General features: G+C 34.1%; 2 protein-coding genes across 4 annotated transcripts; one reads left to right on the forward strand and one right to left on the reverse strand.

The window, feature by feature from the left end:
- The first annotated feature begins 506 nt into the window (after window positions 1-506).
- LOC105132135 (uncharacterized) lies at window positions 507-2,443 on the forward strand. The gene is made up of 2 exons (XM_011035460.1): window positions 507-1,028; window positions 1,346-2,443. The coding sequence occupies exons 1-2, from the start codon at window positions 648-650 to the stop codon at window positions 1,775-1,777; spliced, it is 813 nt and encodes a 270-aa protein (XP_011033762.1). The 5' UTR covers window positions 507-647; the 3' UTR covers window positions 1,778-2,443.
- Window positions 2,444-2,812: 369 nt separating this feature from the next.
- On the reverse strand, window positions 2,813-20,682 carry SUVH4 (histone-lysine N-methyltransferase, H3 lysine-9 specific SUVH4-like protein). Of its 3 annotated transcripts, none has more exons than XM_011035461.1 (16): window positions 20,557-20,682; window positions 20,017-20,448; window positions 19,728-19,829; window positions 18,150-18,215; window positions 17,599-17,653; window positions 17,321-17,430; window positions 16,360-16,536; window positions 14,714-14,812; window positions 14,430-14,528; window positions 12,932-12,981; window positions 12,748-12,836; window positions 10,291-10,450; window positions 10,062-10,167; window positions 9,777-9,959; window positions 4,727-4,960; window positions 2,813-3,283 (listed from the first exon to the last, which is right to left on the reverse strand). In XM_011035461.1, exons 2-16 carry the CDS (start codon window positions 20,431-20,433, stop codon window positions 3,170-3,172), a joined length of 2,061 nt encoding a protein of 686 aa, XP_011033763.1. In that variant the 5' UTR covers window positions 20,434-20,448; window positions 20,557-20,682; the 3' UTR covers window positions 2,813-3,169. The 3 variants fall into 3 exon arrangements, with proteins under 3 accessions (XP_011033763.1, XP_011033765.1, XP_011033766.1); XM_011035463.1 differs by having other exon boundaries at window positions 20,017-20,472; window positions 20,596-20,671; XM_011035464.1 differs by lacking the exons at window positions 19,728-19,829; window positions 20,017-20,448; window positions 20,557-20,682 and adding an exon at window positions 19,094-19,228.
- Between the last annotated feature and the right edge of the window lie 866 nt (window positions 20,683-21,548).

Here is a 21,548-nt window from a genome sequence, read left to right on the forward strand (position 1 = left end):
TTCCGTTCAGATATAAACAATATAAGATTGTAGCCTCTTGATGCTGCAATTTCTCACCTTCTATTATTTCGTTTCGATGATACATACATGCATACATACATAACATATACATACATACATACATAGTGAATGATAGCCGTTTATATGATTTAAATAGAAAGTTGTTAAATTTAACTCATATATTTCTGTCAGTTCAAAAAAAGAGAAAAACCATCAAACATTTTGTCAATTCAGCCCAATTTGACTGAATTATAAATAACATATTTTCATCCTCTATATGGTAAATTCATCACATTTTATTTGCAATTTAGTCCGATTGTGTGGAGTTGATAAAAATGTGACCAATACAGGGTAAATTAAATAAAATATTCTCCATTGTGGACTGATTTATCTATCTGACGCAAATACAAGGGCCTCCGGTAAAAAATAATAATCCATCTATCTGACGCAAATACAAGGGCCTCCGATAAAAAATAATAATCCAAGCGCAAGAGAAAAATCCAAAGACACTCTCCGTTTTAGAGACAGTCAGGAATCCTATCCGATTATTCGACGACACTGGATTATAAATCTCGAAGCTTCAAAAACCCTAGCTAGCCATAGCTGCTTCAAATTTCATAAACAGAAAAGCCACTGCCAGCCCAGCCATGGAAGATAGTTTCAAAGTTCGAGTCGACAAGACCTTTGGTTCTCTCTCCTTTTCTTCCTCAGCAATACAAACCCAACAACGATCCTCCTCGTTAAGCTCTCTATGGTGTCTGACTGACGAAGAAATCGAGCGAAACCAATGGAATCGAGACCACAAGGACAGCCCTGAAACCGAAAGCCAACCCCAACCACACTTTATTCCAGCAAGACTCGACGACATGAATTTCAACTCTGAGATCGGAAAAGACCTTGTTGATTTAGACGACGAGGACGACGAGGTGGAGTCGTCGCGTGCCTCGAAACTTAAACCTGAGGATTGTGATGACGAAGAATGGGACATCAAGAAATCTTTTGGCCTGGATCGTACTCTTGATTATGAGGTATTAATTGTTGAATAATGTATGTCTTTTGCTGCTGCTTTGTCTAACTTCTTGAGTATGGGTGCATACATGCATTGTACAAGTAATCCATGTCTGAAGGTAATCTAAGCTTTGGCCCCGACATAAATGTCCTGTTACCTCTACATGCATTTGCATGTTAGTGGGAAAGGCTCGATCGATGTTGCTTGCGGTTGATTGATGATGATTATCAATAGGGAATGCATTTTTTTTCCTCATATAAATATGCTTGTGGATGGATAATTTCATATGATTTGCTACAAGTTACAGACGGTATTATGATTTTCTTTCTTTGGCAGGAAGATGAAGATCATTACGACAAAGTGGCTGTTGGCAGGGAAGATGCTGGAGATGATCGCATGTGCTTGACCCAAATGAATGATTATGGTATTGATGTGGATTCTGGCGATGTTATGCCCATGCCCAGTTCATTCGGGGATTTCACTAGGGATCCACGTGCTAATCACCTTGCTGCAAAAATTAGGCTGCAGGAAGATGCAGAAGCAGCAAAAAAGATGGATTCTTTGCGAGTTACTGTAAAGGAAGATATCAGCGTATCTGATGATGGTAATATGAAATCCATCCTGAAGAGGAAGGATGTTCAATCAGATTCCAAGTCAATTAACCACTTGGATTCAAAGTTACAAAAGCGTGTCCGGTTTGATCCGGAATGCAAAGATGGTAATGATGAAGAGTCTGGTGGAGTTGAAGACACAGATGGAAACCACTGATTCGACAGAAGAAACACATATATATCATTTGCCTCCGGATTATCCTTCTGGAATTCCAGATTATATGCGAAATCCTTCCAAATACACGCGCTATACTTTTGACTCAGCAACCAATGTGGATGAAGAATCAAACCAAGGGGCTTACATGGACTTCCTCAAGATTCTGCAGAGACCAAATACAACAGAATCACATTCAGATGAGGTTCCTGACGATCTGTCAAAACCTCTCACCTTCATACCAAAAAGGAAAACCAGTGGTGCTGCAGTGACTGATAACAGCATTGATTCTAAACAAAACCAGGATGATGCCAGTGAAGATTTCAAGCTTAGGAGAGGGGTACCTCTTGGGATTGCAGCTTTTGATGACAATGATACTGAAACTTGTGCCATAGAGGAAGATAAACCGGAAACAGCAGCTGATAAAACCAATTCAAGCAGACCAGAACGCCAGTATAGGTCAAAGGCCAAGTACGAGACATGAGTTAACCAGCACCTCCCTGATTTTTACTTCATTGTAAAAACTGAATTTATTATGACATCTTACTATATGCCAACTGAAGTACTTGTATACTAATGAAAGTTTCTAACTTTATTATTTGTATGCTAATAATGTGCTGGTTTATAGCTCGCATTTTATTTCACAATTGATGCTGTCAGATTACATAACATTGGCGTAAACTTTTGGGTGGCGTAATTTGTCACGGGTAATTTTCACCTCTGTTGAGGATGGGCCAAAGAATTTCCACCACAATTAACCCTCGAGAACTTCCCAGTGCTCGCTGCTCCCCACCTTGGGCAGCTCCCTACTTAAAATCGAACTCAAATATACAAGACAGCTATGTACAAATTGCATTAGAATCCCTCATAATGTTAACAGAGTTATTATATGTGCAGTGCATTAGGAAATTCGTCCAAAGGTTGACATATATGCAGTGAATGAGGAGCACAACTTGACTCGGACAAGATACTAAAATCAAATGGGCCACTCCTTGAAGCATAGCAAGAACCCCACGGAATTTTAAGCAAGACAACTCGATACTACGGCATTGTGTAAGCAGCAAGTGTAATCTTAAATTTCATATATATAATTTCAAAACATTTATAAAAGCAATATGATATAAATTTCCTTACGGCGAGCTACAATGTTAACATATGGCCGTTACCCTTGACAACTCAGAATTTAAGTTAATATGAATCTCACTGGAAAAAAAGAGGATGTAATGGGGCTTGTAAGCTGCATCAGTGAATGCTTTTCAAAAGGCAGCAGTATGATATAACCTGTGCTGACCGATTGTCACATATACACTTCCGCAAGGCAAAATCACCCGGCGTGTATGTCAAAAGAGCAGAACGGTCAGTTTGGATGCACAAAATCAGTTTGACCAGCTCCAACTAGAATAAGCGCTTCCTACAATCGGCTGCACCACAGTAGCATGGAATCTGAATTATTTTTCCATCAGGGCCAGAGACGCTATCCAGGGCATAGCCATAATCATAAGTAAGCTCCTATAAGCACGCAGAAAGGAAAACCAAGTTAAAATAGTCAAGAGATGCAAAAGATTCATATAATTATGTAAACGCAATAAACAACAAACTCATTAACCTTTAAATATGAAGGCCACCCATAACATCAGGGAAAAAACTGGCCAGAAGATGTCTTTTAGAGTCAAGCTTTTTACTAAAAAGAGAATCCAAATGACTTCATACGGATACAACCAAGAGGACCACAACAATATAGCCTGTCGAGTAGTCCATCTATGAGGGTAAAACACCAGGAATCCTTTCAAAGCTAGGCGTCCATCCAACACATCATGCCACAAAGGTTCAAGGTCTTTTTTAGATAATTACTAAAATCCCCTTGTCAGAAAAATTGTACCTAAAAAATCTCATCGAAATATTTTTCTATCAATAAAACCCTAAAACAAGTTTTTCATATAAAAAAACCCATAATCTAATTGTCACTTAACACCATTAGTTCATTTGATTTTTTTTTATAGAAAACTTATTTTGGAGTTTGACAGATTCATCAAGATTTCAACGATTTGTATAGAAATAATTTCACAAAGTTTTATACTCTGTATTTGCAAATCACATTTATAGATATAATATTTACATGTAGATGTACAATTATAGAATTTAATAAACAATAATTGTTTTCCTTCAAATTGCAACCATAATTTCAACAATTATTTAAGAAAACACCTTTATTTTTCCAGTTGCAGTTGTCTGATTTCAAGAAAAAAAGGTTATTGTATATAGCCCGTGTTATAAAATACAATATGCAATTGTATATATAATATAGATATTGTAAATATAAAATTATAGATATATAATCTTGTACAATACTTTCTATATAAAATCCATTACACATTTTTGTATTTATTCTAAAGTCCAAAAACAAAATTTTGCATACCAAAATGGGTTTAAGGCGTTTGGTGGAAATTAGATATGTGGTTTTTTTGGTATACAGATTTTCATTTGGGGTATATAAAAATAATAGATGGGTTTTATGGATAAGAAATTTTTTTACAAAATCCCTTGATTTTTCAAAACCATACTTCATTTATTCTTGGGTTTTGAAAAGGTATACAAACAACCGATAAGAAGTTTTTCTACAAGAACCTACCATAATTCCAAACATGCTTAAAAAAAAGGATATAAGCTCCTATGTTTTGTCCAAAGACACACGATGGACTTACAGTAGTATGCTTTATGTCCCGATTCCAGTCACAACCATACTCTACCCTGGTTTTAAAATTGTCCTATGAAATTTCCATTCCCAAAATGATTGCAATTCCAGTTTTTTGTTTTCCAGCCAAGCTATTTTGGGAATGAGAATAACAGTTTTCCTCCCCTTCCAGGTGGCCTAATCCATAAAGATACAGTACCTAACTATCCTCAGCTTAAGGGAAACACATAAAAAACAGACCAGGAGAAATAGTGAATAACCTGCATAGGAGGTATGTTGTCTGCTGCAAATAGCATCACCCGAGCAAGTTTGACATCATGATGTGAGCTTAGGACACATTGCACGAAGAGATTGGGCTCACAACTATGATTGATGAACCTGGCAATATTTCCAGTGGAAACTGCATCAATACAAAACTCTGGAACACTTTCAGACTTCTGATCATCTCCATCAAAGTTGTTAATTCCTGGTACTGATACATCTCCTAGTCGCCTCTGTTCAAAAAGAAAAAAGAAAAGAAAGCATCAGCAGTGCACATTTTGTAGGGAAATATAAACAATGACAAAAAAAAAGGCATGATTGGATTACTGCAAACACTAAAGATGTGTCAGAAATGATGAATAAACTTTGTTCCACAGAAATTCCAATGATATGCAAGAGGATAAACAGATCCCATGCTATTAGCAACTAATATGTGCTAAACAAATCCTCAAACAATGATTAATTTCCATGCCATTAGTAATTATACTTGAATGTATTCAACATTAGCTCCAAAGATAGTAAAAGGTGGATCAGTCACCAAATATTCTGAAACAGTCTCTTGTTTTAGTTTTTCTTTGGTTTTCTTGACTAGCTAATCAATCCTGAATACCTATGACTCTGATCTCTTGGATTTTTTTTTATTAATCATTATCTTTTCTAATTTTATTGTGGTTTTCTTTGGTTTGACTAGCTAATCAATCCTGAATACCTAGGACTCTGGTCTCTTGGATTTTTTTTTATTGATCATTATCTTTTCTAATTTTATTGACTGGGTAATTAGTCTTAGATACCTAGAGCTCTCAAGCTTTGGATTTTCTTTGATTATTGGTTGTCTTTTCTAGTTTTCTTGTGTTTGTTGAGAAGATGACATCAAACAATTCTGAGTTGTTTGGTGTTTGATTCATTAGAAAAAATCATTCAGCTTATGAATCTCAGTTTCAAGTATTTGTTACGAGGAAAGAATTGTGAAGTCATGTAGATAGATAAGAGTAATCCAGCTCCTAATAATTCTATAAAATTGCTTAAATGAAAGGCCAAAAATGCTCAGGTAATGTCCTAGATCTTAGAGTTTGCTGACCCTTTTATTTTTCTTAATCTAAGGTCATATAGGATAGCATAATCCATGTGAGAATACCTAAAAAAAGGGTTTACTATTAAGAAAATATTATTAGAAGTTTTCAACTAAAAAATGAAATTTCTAATTATTCTGAAGGCAACCTTTCCATCTAGGGTTACTATTTTGGCTTTCAAAATTTATAAGCAAAATATATTGATATTGTTTATGCTAAAGTGTCTTTCTATTGTTCAATAGATCTCTGACCAAAGCAAGCACAATCAATATTTAATGAAACTACTACCTAAATTTAAGACTGTTCACTCAAACTTAATGAATAAAGATCTTTTTCCCTCTTTAGATGTTTGTTTTAAAGAATTACTTCATGAAGACCAATGTCTTCTTACACAAGACATTTTCAAACAAGAAAATTATGTTACAATTACTATTGCAGCTCAAGGAAAAGGAATTAGTAAGAATAAAAGCAATATACATTGCTATAGTTATAAAGAATATTGACACCTCATTAACAATTATAGAAAGAAGTTATGTAATTATTGCAAACATCAAAGGACATATTATCAAAGAGTACCCCACTCATCCTTGAAACCATAAAATCAATGCTTTTCCAAGTTGTGGTGCTTGAAAACTCATATATAGCAACTGAATCTAGTATTCTTGCTCCTAAAATGTTGCAACAGATAATTGTTTCAACCTTTGAGCTACAAGTAATAATACTAATTCTTAATTTTTCCTTATTGATTCTATTGCTTCAAATCATATGACCAGCTTATCTAGTATGCTTAAAAATATACATAAGTATCATGGTTTATCAAAAATTTAGATTGCTAATGGAGGTCATATACCTATTACTAAGGTCGGGGGTATCAATCCAACTTTCAATAATGTGTTTGTATTACCAAAGTTGTCCACTTTTCTTATTTTAATTGGTCAATTGGTGAAGAATAACTAGGATCAAGTGTGAAAGACAATGATCACGAAAGGGCCTAAAGTTAGAAGACTATTTTCGTTGCAATTTTCAATTTCTCATTTTCTATCCTTTGCTTGTACTACTTTTCAAATTAAAGATGAAGTATGGCATAAGTGTTGAGGCCATCCAAATTCTATTGTTTTGTCTCCTTTGTTAAATCTGGTTTGTTGGAAAATAAAGATCAATTTTTTTTATCATAATGTTATATTATTATTCCAAATGCAAATTGAGCAAGAGTCAAACCCTTCCATTGACTTCCTTTAATAAGCATGCTAAAAATAAATTTGATATTATTCATAGTGATGTTTGGGATATTACCTTAATTATTTCTCATGCTCATTACAAGTAATTTTTTAAATTTATTGATGATTATAATAAGTTTATCTAAACATATTTTCTTCATTCAAAGTCTAAGGTCCTTTTTGTTTTCAAGACATTTTTTATCTAAATCAAGACTCGATTTTGTACTTGTATTAATGTATTGAGATCTAATTCGGGTGGAGAATGTTTCATGAATTTCATGACTTTTTACATTAGAAAAGTATTGTCTCACATCACTCATGTCCTAATATGTCATAACAAAATAGGATTGTTAGGCATAAGAATTATCACATTCTCGATATTATTAGGACCTTATTGATTGATTCTTTTATACCATCTAAACTCTAGATTGAAACTTTATCTACTACAGTTTATTTAATAAACATATTGTCATCTCAAGTATTAAATTTTGATGCCCCATACTATCATTTGTACAATAAGTTTCCTAGCTATAATGATTTGCATACTTTTGATTGTGTTTGTTTTGTCTATTTGCTTACTCATAAATGACATAAACTTTCTGCTGAGTCTGCTAAATATGCTTTTTTGGATTATAATGTTTCTCATAAAAGTTTTGTTTGTTATGATATGAGCTGTAACAAATTCTATATTTCTCAAAATGGTGTTTTCTTTGACAATTAATATTTCTTCCTTACTCAAGTTAAACCTTCCCATGTTGCTCCAATTCTTCCTAATTTTAAGGATTTGTCATCTTTTGAACAATTCAAGCTAGATATTGTGTATGAAAGATGCCGACCAACTTTACTCTTTCCCAAGGCTGCTTCCCGACCTGAGGCACCTTTTGCACCTCCTTATGAATATGCTTAAGGAATATGCTCTTTAACGTTCTAAATGAATATCTCATCCCCTTAATCGATATGATTTTTCTACAACTCTATCCACTATTAATATTTCATCGTGTTACAAGTTATCAAGCATGAATGTCAAAAGAAAGCAATATAGAAAAAACTTGAGGCTCTTCAAGATAATCATACATGAGAAATTATTTATTGTCCTTCAATTGTTAAACCCATTAGGTGTAAATGGGTGTATTGCTTCACTCCAACAGAACCTTAGATTGATATACATAGTTGATTGATCATGGGAACACGCAAAAGTATAAAATAGATGATTAGAAGACTCTTGCTCTCATAACAAAATATGGCACCTTGACTTGGTTTGTTCCCCTCTACAACAGTGGGGTGTAAATTGAAGAGGTCTTTATATGGTTTGAAATAGACTCCCCGGGCATGGTTTAAGAAGTTCCGATCTACCTTGTTTTGCTTCTCTTTTGTGCAAAGAAAATATAATTCATCGTTATTTCTTTGCAAGTTATCTACTAGTTTTGTTATCCTCCTTATTTATATGGATGACAATGTCATTATAAAAATTGATTCTTATTGATTAGCAATCTTCAACATCATCTTTAGAATTGTTTTTTTCTCATTAAGGACCCTAGTTCTCTTCTTGGGATTGGAAGTTCATTCTACCTCTTCTGGTATGTTTTTGCATCAACATAAATATACTCACGATTTGATTACTTTGGCTAGTCTTAAAAATTCTTCTCTAATGGATACTCCTTAAGATGTGAATGTTAAGTTTTGACTTTGAGAGGGGGGTCTTCTTCGTGATCCTTCTCTATTTAAATAATTAGTTGGCAGTTTGAATTATCTTACTATAACTCAACTTGATATCTTTTTTGCAATTCAGCAAGTCATTCAATTTTTTCAATTTCCATGTCACTTACATTTGGTTGCTCACCGTATCATTTAATATTCCCTTGGTTCTTCTAGTCATGGTCTATTCTTCCCAGCTAGTTCTTTTATTTCTCTTGTTACCTTTAGTGATATTAATTAGGTAGGATACACATTACTCTGTCACAGGTTGGTATATGTATCTTGATAATTCATTGATATCTTGGAAAAGTAAGAAACAAGATTGAGTTTCCATATCTTAAGTCTTAATATAAAGCCATGTCGACTGCTTGCTCAAAGATTGTTTGGCTTTATAGGCTACTTGTAGAAATTGGATTTCCCTATACTACTACTCCTCTTTATGCTAACAACATAAGTACCATTTAGATTGCTATCAATCCTATTTTATATGAGTGTACCAAGCATATTAAAATGGATTGTTATTCTATTTGAGAAGTCATGGATGCTAACGTTATTTCTCTTTCACATATCTCCATCAACCTTCAAATCACTAATGTGTTTACCAAATAAACAACTTGCCAACACCATCAATTTTTAATTGGCAAATTGATGCTTTTTAATCACTCAGCATCAATTTAAAAAGAGATGTTAGTGCAAACCATCTCATTAGAATCAATAATTTCCACATAAATATTAGCTAATAGTCGTTAATATTTATGTCATTATAGTGTAAATAGCTTTTTTATAATTACAATGATATTATAGTTAATAGCTAATTTTTATGGACTGTAAATCATAGTTTTCATATAAATATTAGCTAATAGTTGTCAATATTTATATAATTATAGTGTAAATAGCTTTTTATAATTATGATGATATTATAGTTGATAATAGCTTATTTTTTGGAATGTAAATTAGAATTATTTCTATCAAATGAAAGTGATTCTCATTCAATTTAAAACACCAACCCACTAGGATGGGAATACATATAAACAAAAATGAAAAGGGTTTTCAGTTGGTTATAGTACCTCTCTTCCATCTAGCCCCCTCATTGTTTGCAAGCAATCAATGTCAAAAATATAATTATTCTCGCAGACATGATTTGTGTCTTCTGTTCTCATAAGTACCCCAATGTACTCGCAAACAGGTGCCCCGGCAGGTAGAAAGTCCCATGATCTAACAGCCCATCCTTTCTTAGGAGTGCGAAAAACCTATTGCCATTAACTATTAGCAATTTAGAAAAAGTGATAAATCAACTTAACATAATGAAAAATGCGATTGGCATTCTAAGAAAATGAAGATATAAATGACACCTCGAGACGATGCTTGATGCCTCGTTGAGATGTTCGGTTTACACATCCAGGTCCACATCCACAACCAGGACCACATTCAAAAACTACAGCCCTAGCTTCAATTAGCCTGAAGGTAAAATACAAAACAAAGTACTATCATGCAAGAATAACCAATTACACAACCTGTAAAAGACTTTAAAATATAGGATTCGACTGAATTTTGTAAAATTCATGATTAAATAATGCTCACCTGCCACCATGACAATTAACATATGGAAAATCAGAGCCATTAAGTTTTGCACAAGCACAAGTCCTTGGATCCACACAAGTCCCTTTGCAGTTGCATCCAGACACATTTGTAGGAAGCTTCACATTTGTTGCAATTTGAAGAGATTTGCGGTAGGTATAACCTAAGATTTTCAAGGATTCAAAATGACAAGATTAATTCTGGCAGCATGGGTTAACGCTATCTAGGACTTCTTATAGGTCCCAGCAGACCACTAGGTAAACAAGAGCCTGAAGCCTTTTAAGCTGGCTCTGCCCTGGGGATTAGGCACATCAGTCCAACTGTCCAAGTAAGAAATAACATTTCATTTAACAAGTCTGGGATTGGGCTTAGCTTGAACACTAAACACCAGTGCCATACATTTTTATTTATTTAAACTAATTTTACTAGTAACAATTTAGCACAACTAATTGTTTTTATATCATTTTGAATATGCTAACTGTTTTTTTTCAAACTTTTTCAATATTTTTATGTTTTTTTAAAAAAAAAAAAATTCACAAAGACTGAGGCTTGTCCTAGAAAATCTAAGGTTAAAGTAGGGCAAGTGTGACTACGGTTTCAAATGTAAGCTCAACAGAAGAGAAGAAAAAAAAATTCATGTTCTTGAATTATACCTATTATTGGATCTGACATAGAAATGTGAGAAAAAAACCAAATCCTTAACTAGCAAAAACTTATAATTAACAATGGCAGAGAGCTAATTTTGTCTTTTAAAAATGGGCAATGAACTTTTAGGGTCCATCCAATTAAGTAATTTCCCAGGAACCAAGGTCATAGAAGGCCTGATATTATGTATTAATAATGACCACTCTCAAATCTTGAGACTAAAACCTCATGATTGCAGGCTATGACAGTTGGAATAACGAATGCACTAAAGCGAGTTAAATCCATCAACCAAATCAAGACAGGATTGAATGACCAGATGGCAGTAAACCATGGGAGAAACAATCATCACATCTTTTAAGGTAGTCCACACTAACAATTCATCAAAGCAAAAGGTCTAGTATATAAAACTTATGCTCAAATAAAGGAGTAAAAATAATCACTTGTGCGAACAGAAGGGTTTTTTAATTTGACATGATGGATTAGCTAATCATAGAATAGTGAAACCAGCCTTCCAATAATTGGCATGAGAGATATGACCTTGAGGGGGGGCCTTACAACAAAATAGGGAACCGCATGCATCATAGATAGTAGGAAAAATGATATTTCTTAGACCTTTAAACATATCCATCTTTTAGCCTTCCACAATTTTAACAATGCTTCATATTAGCTAATTTTTCAACTTTTCATTTTCCGGAAATATCATTTAATTTGACAACTATTTCAAAAGCCTGAGCCAATTTTTTAGCATTTGATCATGAGTTATATGTCATCACAAAACATAAAAATGATGAGCTCATCTTCCATAATGTTAATATTAATTAATTTTTTTAACCTTTCCATTATTCACATTTTATTTATGTCTTAAGTTATCTTTCATGTTTCATGTCTTTCACTTATTTAATCCTTTCTATGTTTTTCAAAATTTCAACCTTTTAAAGTAGTGCATCCTTGAACCTTTTTTTTAATAAAATCATTTTCATCTCTATCTCTAAGGTTTTTTTATTAACTACTTGCAATCTTGAAAACATTTTTAACGTAAAGGACAAGCAAAAGCCTAGAAATTCCCTCTAAACTCTTTTCTCTACCATCCTTTTAGATGTGATTCTATTAATTATACACAAAATAAAATGCCAAAAGAATAACATTTTTCATAAGCCATGACTTAAAAGGAATTTTAAGGAGGATTAATCTTCTTTAAATTTCTGTTTTCCTTGTCTTTCAACCCAACCAATTGCCTCTTAAACAAAAACTGGTTTAATTTACTAGTTTTTAAGATAGGAACGATATTCTTAAAAAGTTTATTAAATTCTTTAATTAGGATATAGAATCCATTACAAGGCTAATATAACATACCAAGTTCTATCAGGAGATGGAAGGACAACATTAGAAAAGCAAAGCATAAGGGCCTTATGAGTCACAGGGAACTTTTAAGAATATTATTATAAACTTCCTCAAAGTCAGGGACAGTAACTTGTAGTCAGCCTAAAAGATTTTAGCCTTAAATAATGGCATTGAGAAGGATACATACGCCAAATGTGCATCCAATTTGTTGCTGCATGTGAAACTAACATTTCAAACTTGTCTACTTGACAAGCGCTTAGAGAAAAATCTTATTTGAGCTTTTAAATCAGCACATTATATATTAAACATATATCATATTGAACATTCAATTACAGTTACTAATGAATAAAAAAGCAATGATCTGCAATGCTTTGACTGCAATTCCAACTGTATTTTAAGACTGTTAACTTCCACTTTCACATTATATGTAGAATAGTAACAAATTAAGCCAACAAATTTAAAAGTTTAACTTGCCTGATGGTGCAACAGGTGGATCATCAACTAAATTTGTAGCTGGAATTGGGACATCCTCTTGACCTCCACTAATATCCTCACACACCAACCTTAACAAATTAAACAAAAGAAACTAATTATGCCTCATGGTAATGCAAGTTCCGATGAAATTCAAGTATATAATAGAATAATATTCTTGTTGTACCCTCGTATTTCAGCAACAGAATGGGGAACACGTCCATAACTGAATTGCACCTGTCATAAGTGTGAATATATGTTCAGCATAGAGTAAACAATTTATTTTGGAAAGCAGAAGTAGGAACAAAGTGATATGTAGAAGCACTACTTCCTTCAAGTATGAACAGAATCCTTGAGTTGGCTATGAAGAGTATGGAGATCAGTATCCAAAAGATACTCCATTTTTATAAGCAACATCCAATAAAAAAAAGTGGTTAAAATTGAGGGAACATCCAGGATATTATGCACAAAAAATACAAGATGGTTGAGAGAAGAAGCATCACTGGAGTATTATACAATCCAAAATCACTACTCAACAAGAAACCGTAATGAAATTTGTATTTTATGCAGAATGATGAGGTGAGACCTATCGAGGATTAGTCAAGGGACAGCCTTGAAGATGCTTTCAACATAGTCCATGTAAACCTATGAATGCACCAGTGACAAGTGAGGAAAAATGCTCAAATTTTAGCACTGAGAATGGGAAGGACAGGAACCAATGTAGCCAGTTATCTAACCAAAACTAAAGAATAATGGCACTTAAAGATATCAATCTCATTATGAAAATTTAAAGTCAGCCACAATGGGAGAGGAACACTGATGCAGTAGGAATTTTCCCGAAGGAAAATGAAAGAAAAATACCAAAACCTACCTGGCTGATGCTCTAGAGAACTCATGATATTTGTTTAAGGTCAGGTGGTCCCGAAAGCAACATGAACTGGCACTTTGAATGCTGAACTTAGGTATTACAAATGGTAATGAAGCTGACCTTACATAATTTTCCTGTGGGCTTTACAGAGTGTTTAGGAGTGTTGTTTTGCAAAGTTTTTTTCACTTGAAAATACATTAAAATAATGTTTTTTTTATTTTTTAAAATTTATATTTAACATCAACACATCAAAATGATCCAAAAATACTGAGAAAATTAATTTTAAGCAAAAAATATTCAAATTTTGACAGAAAACAGATTCAACCTCAATGCCAAACAAGCACTTAATAAGGTGGTGACCCAAGTGTGTTTAGAGCATCTTAAACTAAAATGTTGGATGTCCCCAAGGTGTATTAACATTGAATGCATAGCATGTGATTTGCATACACCATTTGTTTACAATATTCAAGCACTAAAACAAAATACATATTTGGATTCATAGACAACCCTATGGTAATAGCCTAGAATTGGTGCACGCCATTTGATATCAACATCTGGGAGGGTGTTGCCAGAAAAAATTGATTTTATTAAACACGAAGGCAACAAAGAAAGATATTAAGTAGAGCCAATCGGGCAGCAAGACCAAAAAGCTGTAGGAGCCTACACTGCAGCCACTTGTAGTCCGGATCAGACAATTTTGAATATAAAAAATAATAGCCCTACTGTTATCTCTAAGAAAGAGATTTTGCCAATGAACAACAGTCGGTCAAGAAAGCAGAATAGCCTGTCTTTTGATCTAGAAAGGAAACATGAAAACCTGGTTGGTGGTCAGAAGTGGCTGACCTTCCAGCCGCCTCAGTCGATACTTAAACACAGTAAATCCAGATAAACCTTTCTCGGCCCAGTATTGAACAACCTGAAAAGGCACATAAAAACACCATCAGCAGATGTCAGAATAAGTGATTGCTTTCAACACATGTATAGGAAGAGATAGCAAATACGAGAGAAAGGGGAAAAGGGCCATGACAGATCTCATAAATTTTATTCAGTTCCTTGTTGCATGGCACAAGGACACAGACACCATGAGAATTAAAGATGTACCTTGTACAAGCCATCATAGGTGTAAACTTTGCCACAGTAGCTGCTAGCACATTCATGGCCTCGAACAACTCGCACAGGAACACATTGCTCCACACAATTCTGCAATTAAATGCAGAACAAGCAGTAATCGAGCAATGAGATTTTAATTTCAATGCCAAGCTACAGGACCCCACATTAGCATACCAGCCCAATGCAAGTGCATGCATGCATGGAGAGCAAGAATGAAATGTCAGTTTAATAGTCTCATCTCAATACCGTTTGAGTGTGGTGTCTACATGTGTATACACATGCATTCATGGGCAGACAGAGAGCAAAATGTCAGTTTAATAGTCTCATCTAGATACCCTTTGTGTGCGGTGTCTATGTATACGTATATACACATGCATGCATGAAGAAAGAGCAAGAGAGAGAACAAAATGCCAGTTTAATAGTCTCATGGAAAACCATGTGTTTGGGCGTCTCCATACATATATGCATACATACAACATGCACAAGCACCAATGTGTTTTTGAATTCAAATCAAGACAACCTCTGATGTGTTTCTCTTTGACACAACATGCACATGCCTTCACTTCAACCAGAAGCGATCATGTCAGCACAACACTAACAAAGAGAATCACAAGAAGACGCTACAAAATGGTGAAAAATATGTGGGGGATAGTGAGGATCAACTTTTTGTCAAGTAGCAAAGAGGAGTTTTTTTTTTTAATGCTGACATGGCAGGTTTAAATCCCATATTTTCCTTCCCAGTTATTGCTCTCCTATGTACCAACAGGGAAGAGGGAGACAAAGCAGCTAATCCAAACCATACACACCTGAAACCCAACCCAAATTATCCAGTGTACCCATTTGCAAGACAGCATTGGTCCATTGATGCAGACAAAGTGACTTTATAATTAAGATCTGCAACTGCAGACGTCAGTGTTCAAAATATTGAGAGAAATATTGTAAAATTCAAAGGAAATAAACTTTTTAATTAATTGAAGTCAGCTGCAAGATCATTTCTTCATTATGTTCTGTTAGGAGCCAATTTTTGATGAATTGTAGTGATATTACATCCCCTTAACCACTTCAATGCATAATGCTTTTCTGCCTACCTCTCCCCCTCTCTCAAACTCAAATCTCTTTGCTCTTCCACTTTGGTGTATCCGTATGATTATAGTACATGTGAATAAACCATCACAATCCCTCAATTTACACTAGCTTATCACCAGTTAGCAGCACTATCCTCCAAGTTTATTGTTCATTTACTATCCAGTCCTCTCTTGAATTTCCACCCATCTGTATTAACGAATATCATGTCAGTTATGGGCATGATAGTTCTTCACTGGATAATGCTCATTACTTTGCATGAACGGCACCTACATACTGATAGCTGGACCCGGCCCAAAGAATGGCCCTAGAACATTAGAGAACATAACAAGACTCAATGCTCTCATAGAAATTTTGAGCATCCAGCTTAAATTTAAGCTAATGAGAGTAGAACCAATATTTCAATATGCCATATAAGGCTATAACAAACTTTACACATAATTAATACAGGAAAAAAAAAATATATATATAGATATATAATAGGTACAAGTTCACATGCTAATCATGGAAGAGAAATACACATCAAGGAGGTTTTTGGATTAAGTTAATTGCACCTTCAATGCCAAATTACCACGCTCCAACTTTTGGTCCTGAATCTGACGCTTATTTCCAGTTAAATCATGACCACCTTGGCCAGTATAGATAACATCATCAGCATTATCCAGATCATCCTCATACATCCCCGAAATAACAATGGCTACAGCAAGTGGGAACATATAGTTATGGTACACCTGTAAATTTTGAAGGAAAAAATGGTTGCCACATCAATTCTTATCCTGTAATGTACAAATTGTTTCAGTCAAGAATCCTCCAATTACTAGTAGTTATTGATGTACAAGATTTATAACATCACAGTGTTGTAAAGAAATACGATATTATACCATGACTAAGCTATAAAGCAAGAAAACTTACACTGTTGGTCGCTTAGCATAGATCATCCAAAGAAATGCTGAGAAATGTGGGAGGGATATGATAACAATATCATGCTTAAACAACATCTTACATTCTGAACGACACTAAGTTTGATAAATAAGTGCATGAAGATTACCATGTGGAGAACTAGAATCCTCCTTATGAGAAGAATATCAAATTAAAATCAATACAAAAGGGCAATCTAATCCCATCAAATATCTGCTACAGAAACTCCTAGAAAAAGCTCCAGAACATTTTCAAGAAACTATTATATTTCACAGTATCTACCAAGCAAGGGAATAGTTTTAACGAACATTGTTTCCAATCCATCCAAATAAATCAAACAACAGCAAGCATAATACATCACCATCAAATAGGACCCTCTCACAGAGCAAAATCTACCAAATTCACAAAATAAAAAATCCTCCTAGCTCAGCGCCACCAACCTCTCCCCACAAAAAGCAAAGATTCTATTCCGTATATCATAGGACAAAGCAAGATGGGAATGAAAAAAAAAAATGATGACCAAACATCTCCCCACTGCCAAGGCAAATACAAAAGAAAAGGAATAACAGTGACAGTACAGATAAAACAGATGCTTACCCCTTTCTTGTAGGACTGCCCCATATAATCAATTCCGTTCAGCCAGTGGCTATGAAAGCCAACAGCAACCATTTCAGCTCTGGAATAGAACCGGTGCCCAACATTGATACCTGACAGTTAGACCCCAAAAAAAAAATCACTTCCCAGCATGAGACAGGTGCATATTTCAGAATCATACATGTTATAGGAGATGCTAAAAGTAATTTTCAGGTTATTTAAGTCAAACAAAAGTGTGAAAGTGTGAATGGTCAAAAACAATAGAGATGCAAGTTACCAACCTGGAAGATCACCAATTCTTTTCTTAGGATACATTACAGCATTAGCTTCCATCATCTGCCAAAAATTTTCATTTTGAAGAGAAAATGGAGATTATTTCCTAATTACAAATAAACAAAGCATAACATCATGTTTTTCCACAATCAGTCTTGTTCAATTTCATTGCGAAGAATAGAATTTTGAAAGAAAAAACTGACAAGAAACATCATCACCATCATCATATCTATAACGTCAAGAAGCAAAGATGATAATTTGTCAAATACGGATATGACCAAGAGATAAACAGTAAATAAAAAAATTGATTCAAATTTTATGTGATTGAAAAGATAATATTTATAGTGATTTTGATTAGTAAATTTTAAATCAAGAATTCAGAAGGTGCGCAAGTTAAACAAAGAAGTGCCCAATATTCATCCATTTATGACAAGTATAGCCATCAAGAAAAGTGGAATTGCACCTGAGATGAATTGTTCATAAATGGTAGTTCTATTAGAAGTAACACAAATAGGTCAAATTCTAAAAAGAGCCAAAGACTCACTGAATCTTCACTTACCTTGGATATTGCCTTTAAATCAGGACGCTTGGCTTTTTTCTTATCATCTTCAGCTGTGTTTTCTTTCTGCACCAAAATTGTGGATTAGCATACATGGGAGAAAACATGCAGTGTCCAAATCACAAAACAACATTTCAACTTGCTACTATTAATTGAAAATCAACAGTGCAAATATATGTTAGAAAATGTTACAAAAGAACATTTGGAAATGCAAAGTTAAAGAACAATTCAGATCGTGAAATGACAGCAAAGAGATTGATTCAAACTATGTTGATATCAGGATCCCAATTTAACATTCTCAATGCTTTAAAGCACAATCAATCACTGAAACGATTCAACTCCAAAGAAGTTCATAGCTCCAAGAGATGGATGTGGTATGATGATGCAACAAACAAAAGAAATGTACAAGTTACTTTAATTTGATTTAGATTCTAAGGTTGCTTGTATACCAAGTCAATTTAGGAACTCCTCTTACTTGGAAATATTAATACTATACAGTAATCTTAGCTTAATTACAATATCCATCAGGAGCATCAAGTATTTATCATTTCCCATTTCCTATTTTGTTTTCTGTTTCCAACTTAGTTTCGGACAACTAGGGCTTTTTGGCGTCCACTAAAGGAAAACTTGTATGTGTGTGATGCCTAGTGTATTCTCTCTTCAACTCATCACAAGAATCCTCTAGTTAATAGACAAGATTTCCTTGTGCAAATTGAATCACCAAAGGGCCTTTTTTATTAATAAAGAAAATAAATTACACACGGCAACCAGTGCCACCTATTCACAGGAAATGGCATCAAAATAATATAAGTTTCAACTATAATTCAAAAACAAATAATCAACAAAATTCAGAAAATCCTCAGTATTAATAAAGGAGGTTGTCGGATGCACCAAAAATACAAGATTCTCAAAAAAATATTCTTCAAAAAGGAAAAAGAGGATACTTCTTCCACTGGAACTCTTGCTTTGTTCCGATCAACACCTAGATAATCAGCAGAGGGATCAGTCTGTATGAAACTACACCTAACTCTAAACCCTGCTTCCATAAGACCTGTGATCGTCATTCCTTCAAGGAGAATAATTCCTTCACTCTTTGCACCATGTCTTCACAAAGGCTCCATTTTAAAAATTAGACAAATTTTTACATTTTTATTGAGCTCCATTCGAGCCTTACCATCCTCATCCAGATCCTCAGCCTGCCTTACTGCTATAGTATAAACCAAAAAAGAAAAACTGAGGCTCTCAAATACTGCCCAATACCCACGTTCTCATTATTGGTGTTCAAGCAAGAGCTTACCATAGCATCTCTATCCCCAAAGGACCTCAAAATAGACAGGAAATCGCATGGTGAGAGGATCCAAGACAATAATGTTTCATTTCAAGGCACTCTAATGTCATAACAATGTAATTCCTTGGGTGATTACTTGAAATATGCAAATTAAGAAATGGTTAGTGCAACTTGACAAACTTCCGCGTATGAAAAGTAAAAATGGTGAACAAGAGTAGTAAATTAAGCAAAAGCAACACAAAGGCCAGAAATTAGCATAACTGAAGCAAAAGGCAGAAGCAGAGGCTAACCTTGGATTTATCACCTGATTTTTTTGAGCCTTTAGAGGTCTTTTTTGAACCTTTAGAGACGTTTTTATCAACTTTCGCTTTTGCACACCTCAACTCTTCTTCCTATGCACCATAAAAAAGAATGTGAGCTCCCCCAACCCATATTTCTATAAAAAAAACCATGAAAACAAAATCTTCAAAGAATAACACAGAAACAAGCCATGACTCTAAGCACACAACAAAAATCAGGCGAAACAAGCAGCCCATTTTGAAAACACTCAACCCAAAGTGGTTTTAAAGAGAAGAATACCTGCACTAACTGTAGATAAAACTTGTTAAACAACCTCAGAGTGTCCTTAAGTTTAACAGTAGCACTTTTCTCCGTCAGCACATTACCCACACCACCAGCATCACTTAAAGTCGCCTCCTTTTGCTTTTCAGTTGACCCCAAAACCTGCTTTAGCAACTTTTCAGCCATCACAACCTCCTTCTCCTCCTCGGTCACATTAGCATTTGGTCTCTTTCTAAGGTTTCCTTTTTCATCTTGCTCTTCTAATAACTGCACCCTCTTTCTCACCAATCGCTCCTTCTCTTCTCTCTGCTTGCTCTTGATTCTATCACTCGTTCTCCTCTGTGTCTCTGTTTCTTCTGTCTTTTGCTTTTCTTTTTTGCCATTTTTAGCAACCTCTTTCCTTTTCGGTCCATTGCTCGCACATTGCCCCACCATTTTCACCTCACAAATCTAAGAAATAATAAGACAGGGAATCGGAGATTCAACCACAGAAATATATTTATATTCGGTCATTGAAAGAAAACCAAAACAAGAACAATAAAGAACTAAAAAAATCACCTGTGGAGTTAGGGATTTGAGAGGGGAGAAATTGAGGTTTTGATTCTTTAGGGATTCGAAGGAAGCTGAAGGGAGGGAGGGAGGGAAGCTTGCGCGTGAGTTTGAAAATATTCGGGAGGTGACGACTTGAGGGCATCTTTAGGTTGTGTTTGGTAACGCCGTCGTGTTTGTCAAAAATTTAATGTTTTTTCTTGAGAAAAATAATTTTTATCTTATATTTTAAAATTGATGTACTCACATTATATAAAATATAATTTTTAATAAATAAAATAATATTATTTTAATAAATTTTTAAATTAAAAAATATTTTAAAAAATAATTGGATTCCAAGCATATTTATAATGGAAAAACTTAAATTGATAAACAAACTTGTTTTTTTTTATTTTTCAAATTCAATAGAAATCTTCATTAATTAAAAAAAGTTTATTAATTAAACTTTAAAAAAAAAATTAATATTAAATATATTAGAATAGAAGTAGCTTGTTAAAATAATTTTTTAATTAAATATATTTAAAAATTATATTTATATTATTTTAAAAATTATTTGGCATTTTAAGATGGGTGGGGCATTTAAGATGCTGCAAGAAGGCGAAGAAAGAGGGATGGGAGGAAGAGAGGGCCGGGTGAGGAGGAGAGGGTCCGGTATTTTTAATGGTGATTATAATTATTTTTTAAAATATTTTTTATTTAAAAAATATTATGTTAATTTCAATATATTAAAATACTAAAAAAAATTAATTTTTTAAAAATATTTTTAAAACATCCAAACAGACATGTTTTTAATGACTTCGAGAACTGTACGGGACGGTTCTAGCGCGTGCGGTGCGAACAGAACTGGAGCTTCTGTTTTTTTCAATTTTTATGCTCCCTCCCATTTCCCGTTTCTTCCCGCGGGAGAGACTGGAGGACAAATATAATAATTAAAAAAAAAAAAACTATTATAAAGGCCGGCAGCATATTCGTGCTGGGGATCTGCTCATAGAGGAAACAAC

The sequence above is a fragment of the Populus euphratica genome, unplaced genomic scaffold (genome assembly GCF_000495115.2).
Source record: "Populus euphratica unplaced genomic scaffold, PopEup_1.0 scaffold26.1, whole genome shotgun sequence".
In the NCBI taxonomy this organism is placed as follows: domain Eukaryota; kingdom Viridiplantae; phylum Streptophyta; class Magnoliopsida; order Malpighiales; family Salicaceae; genus Populus; species Populus euphratica.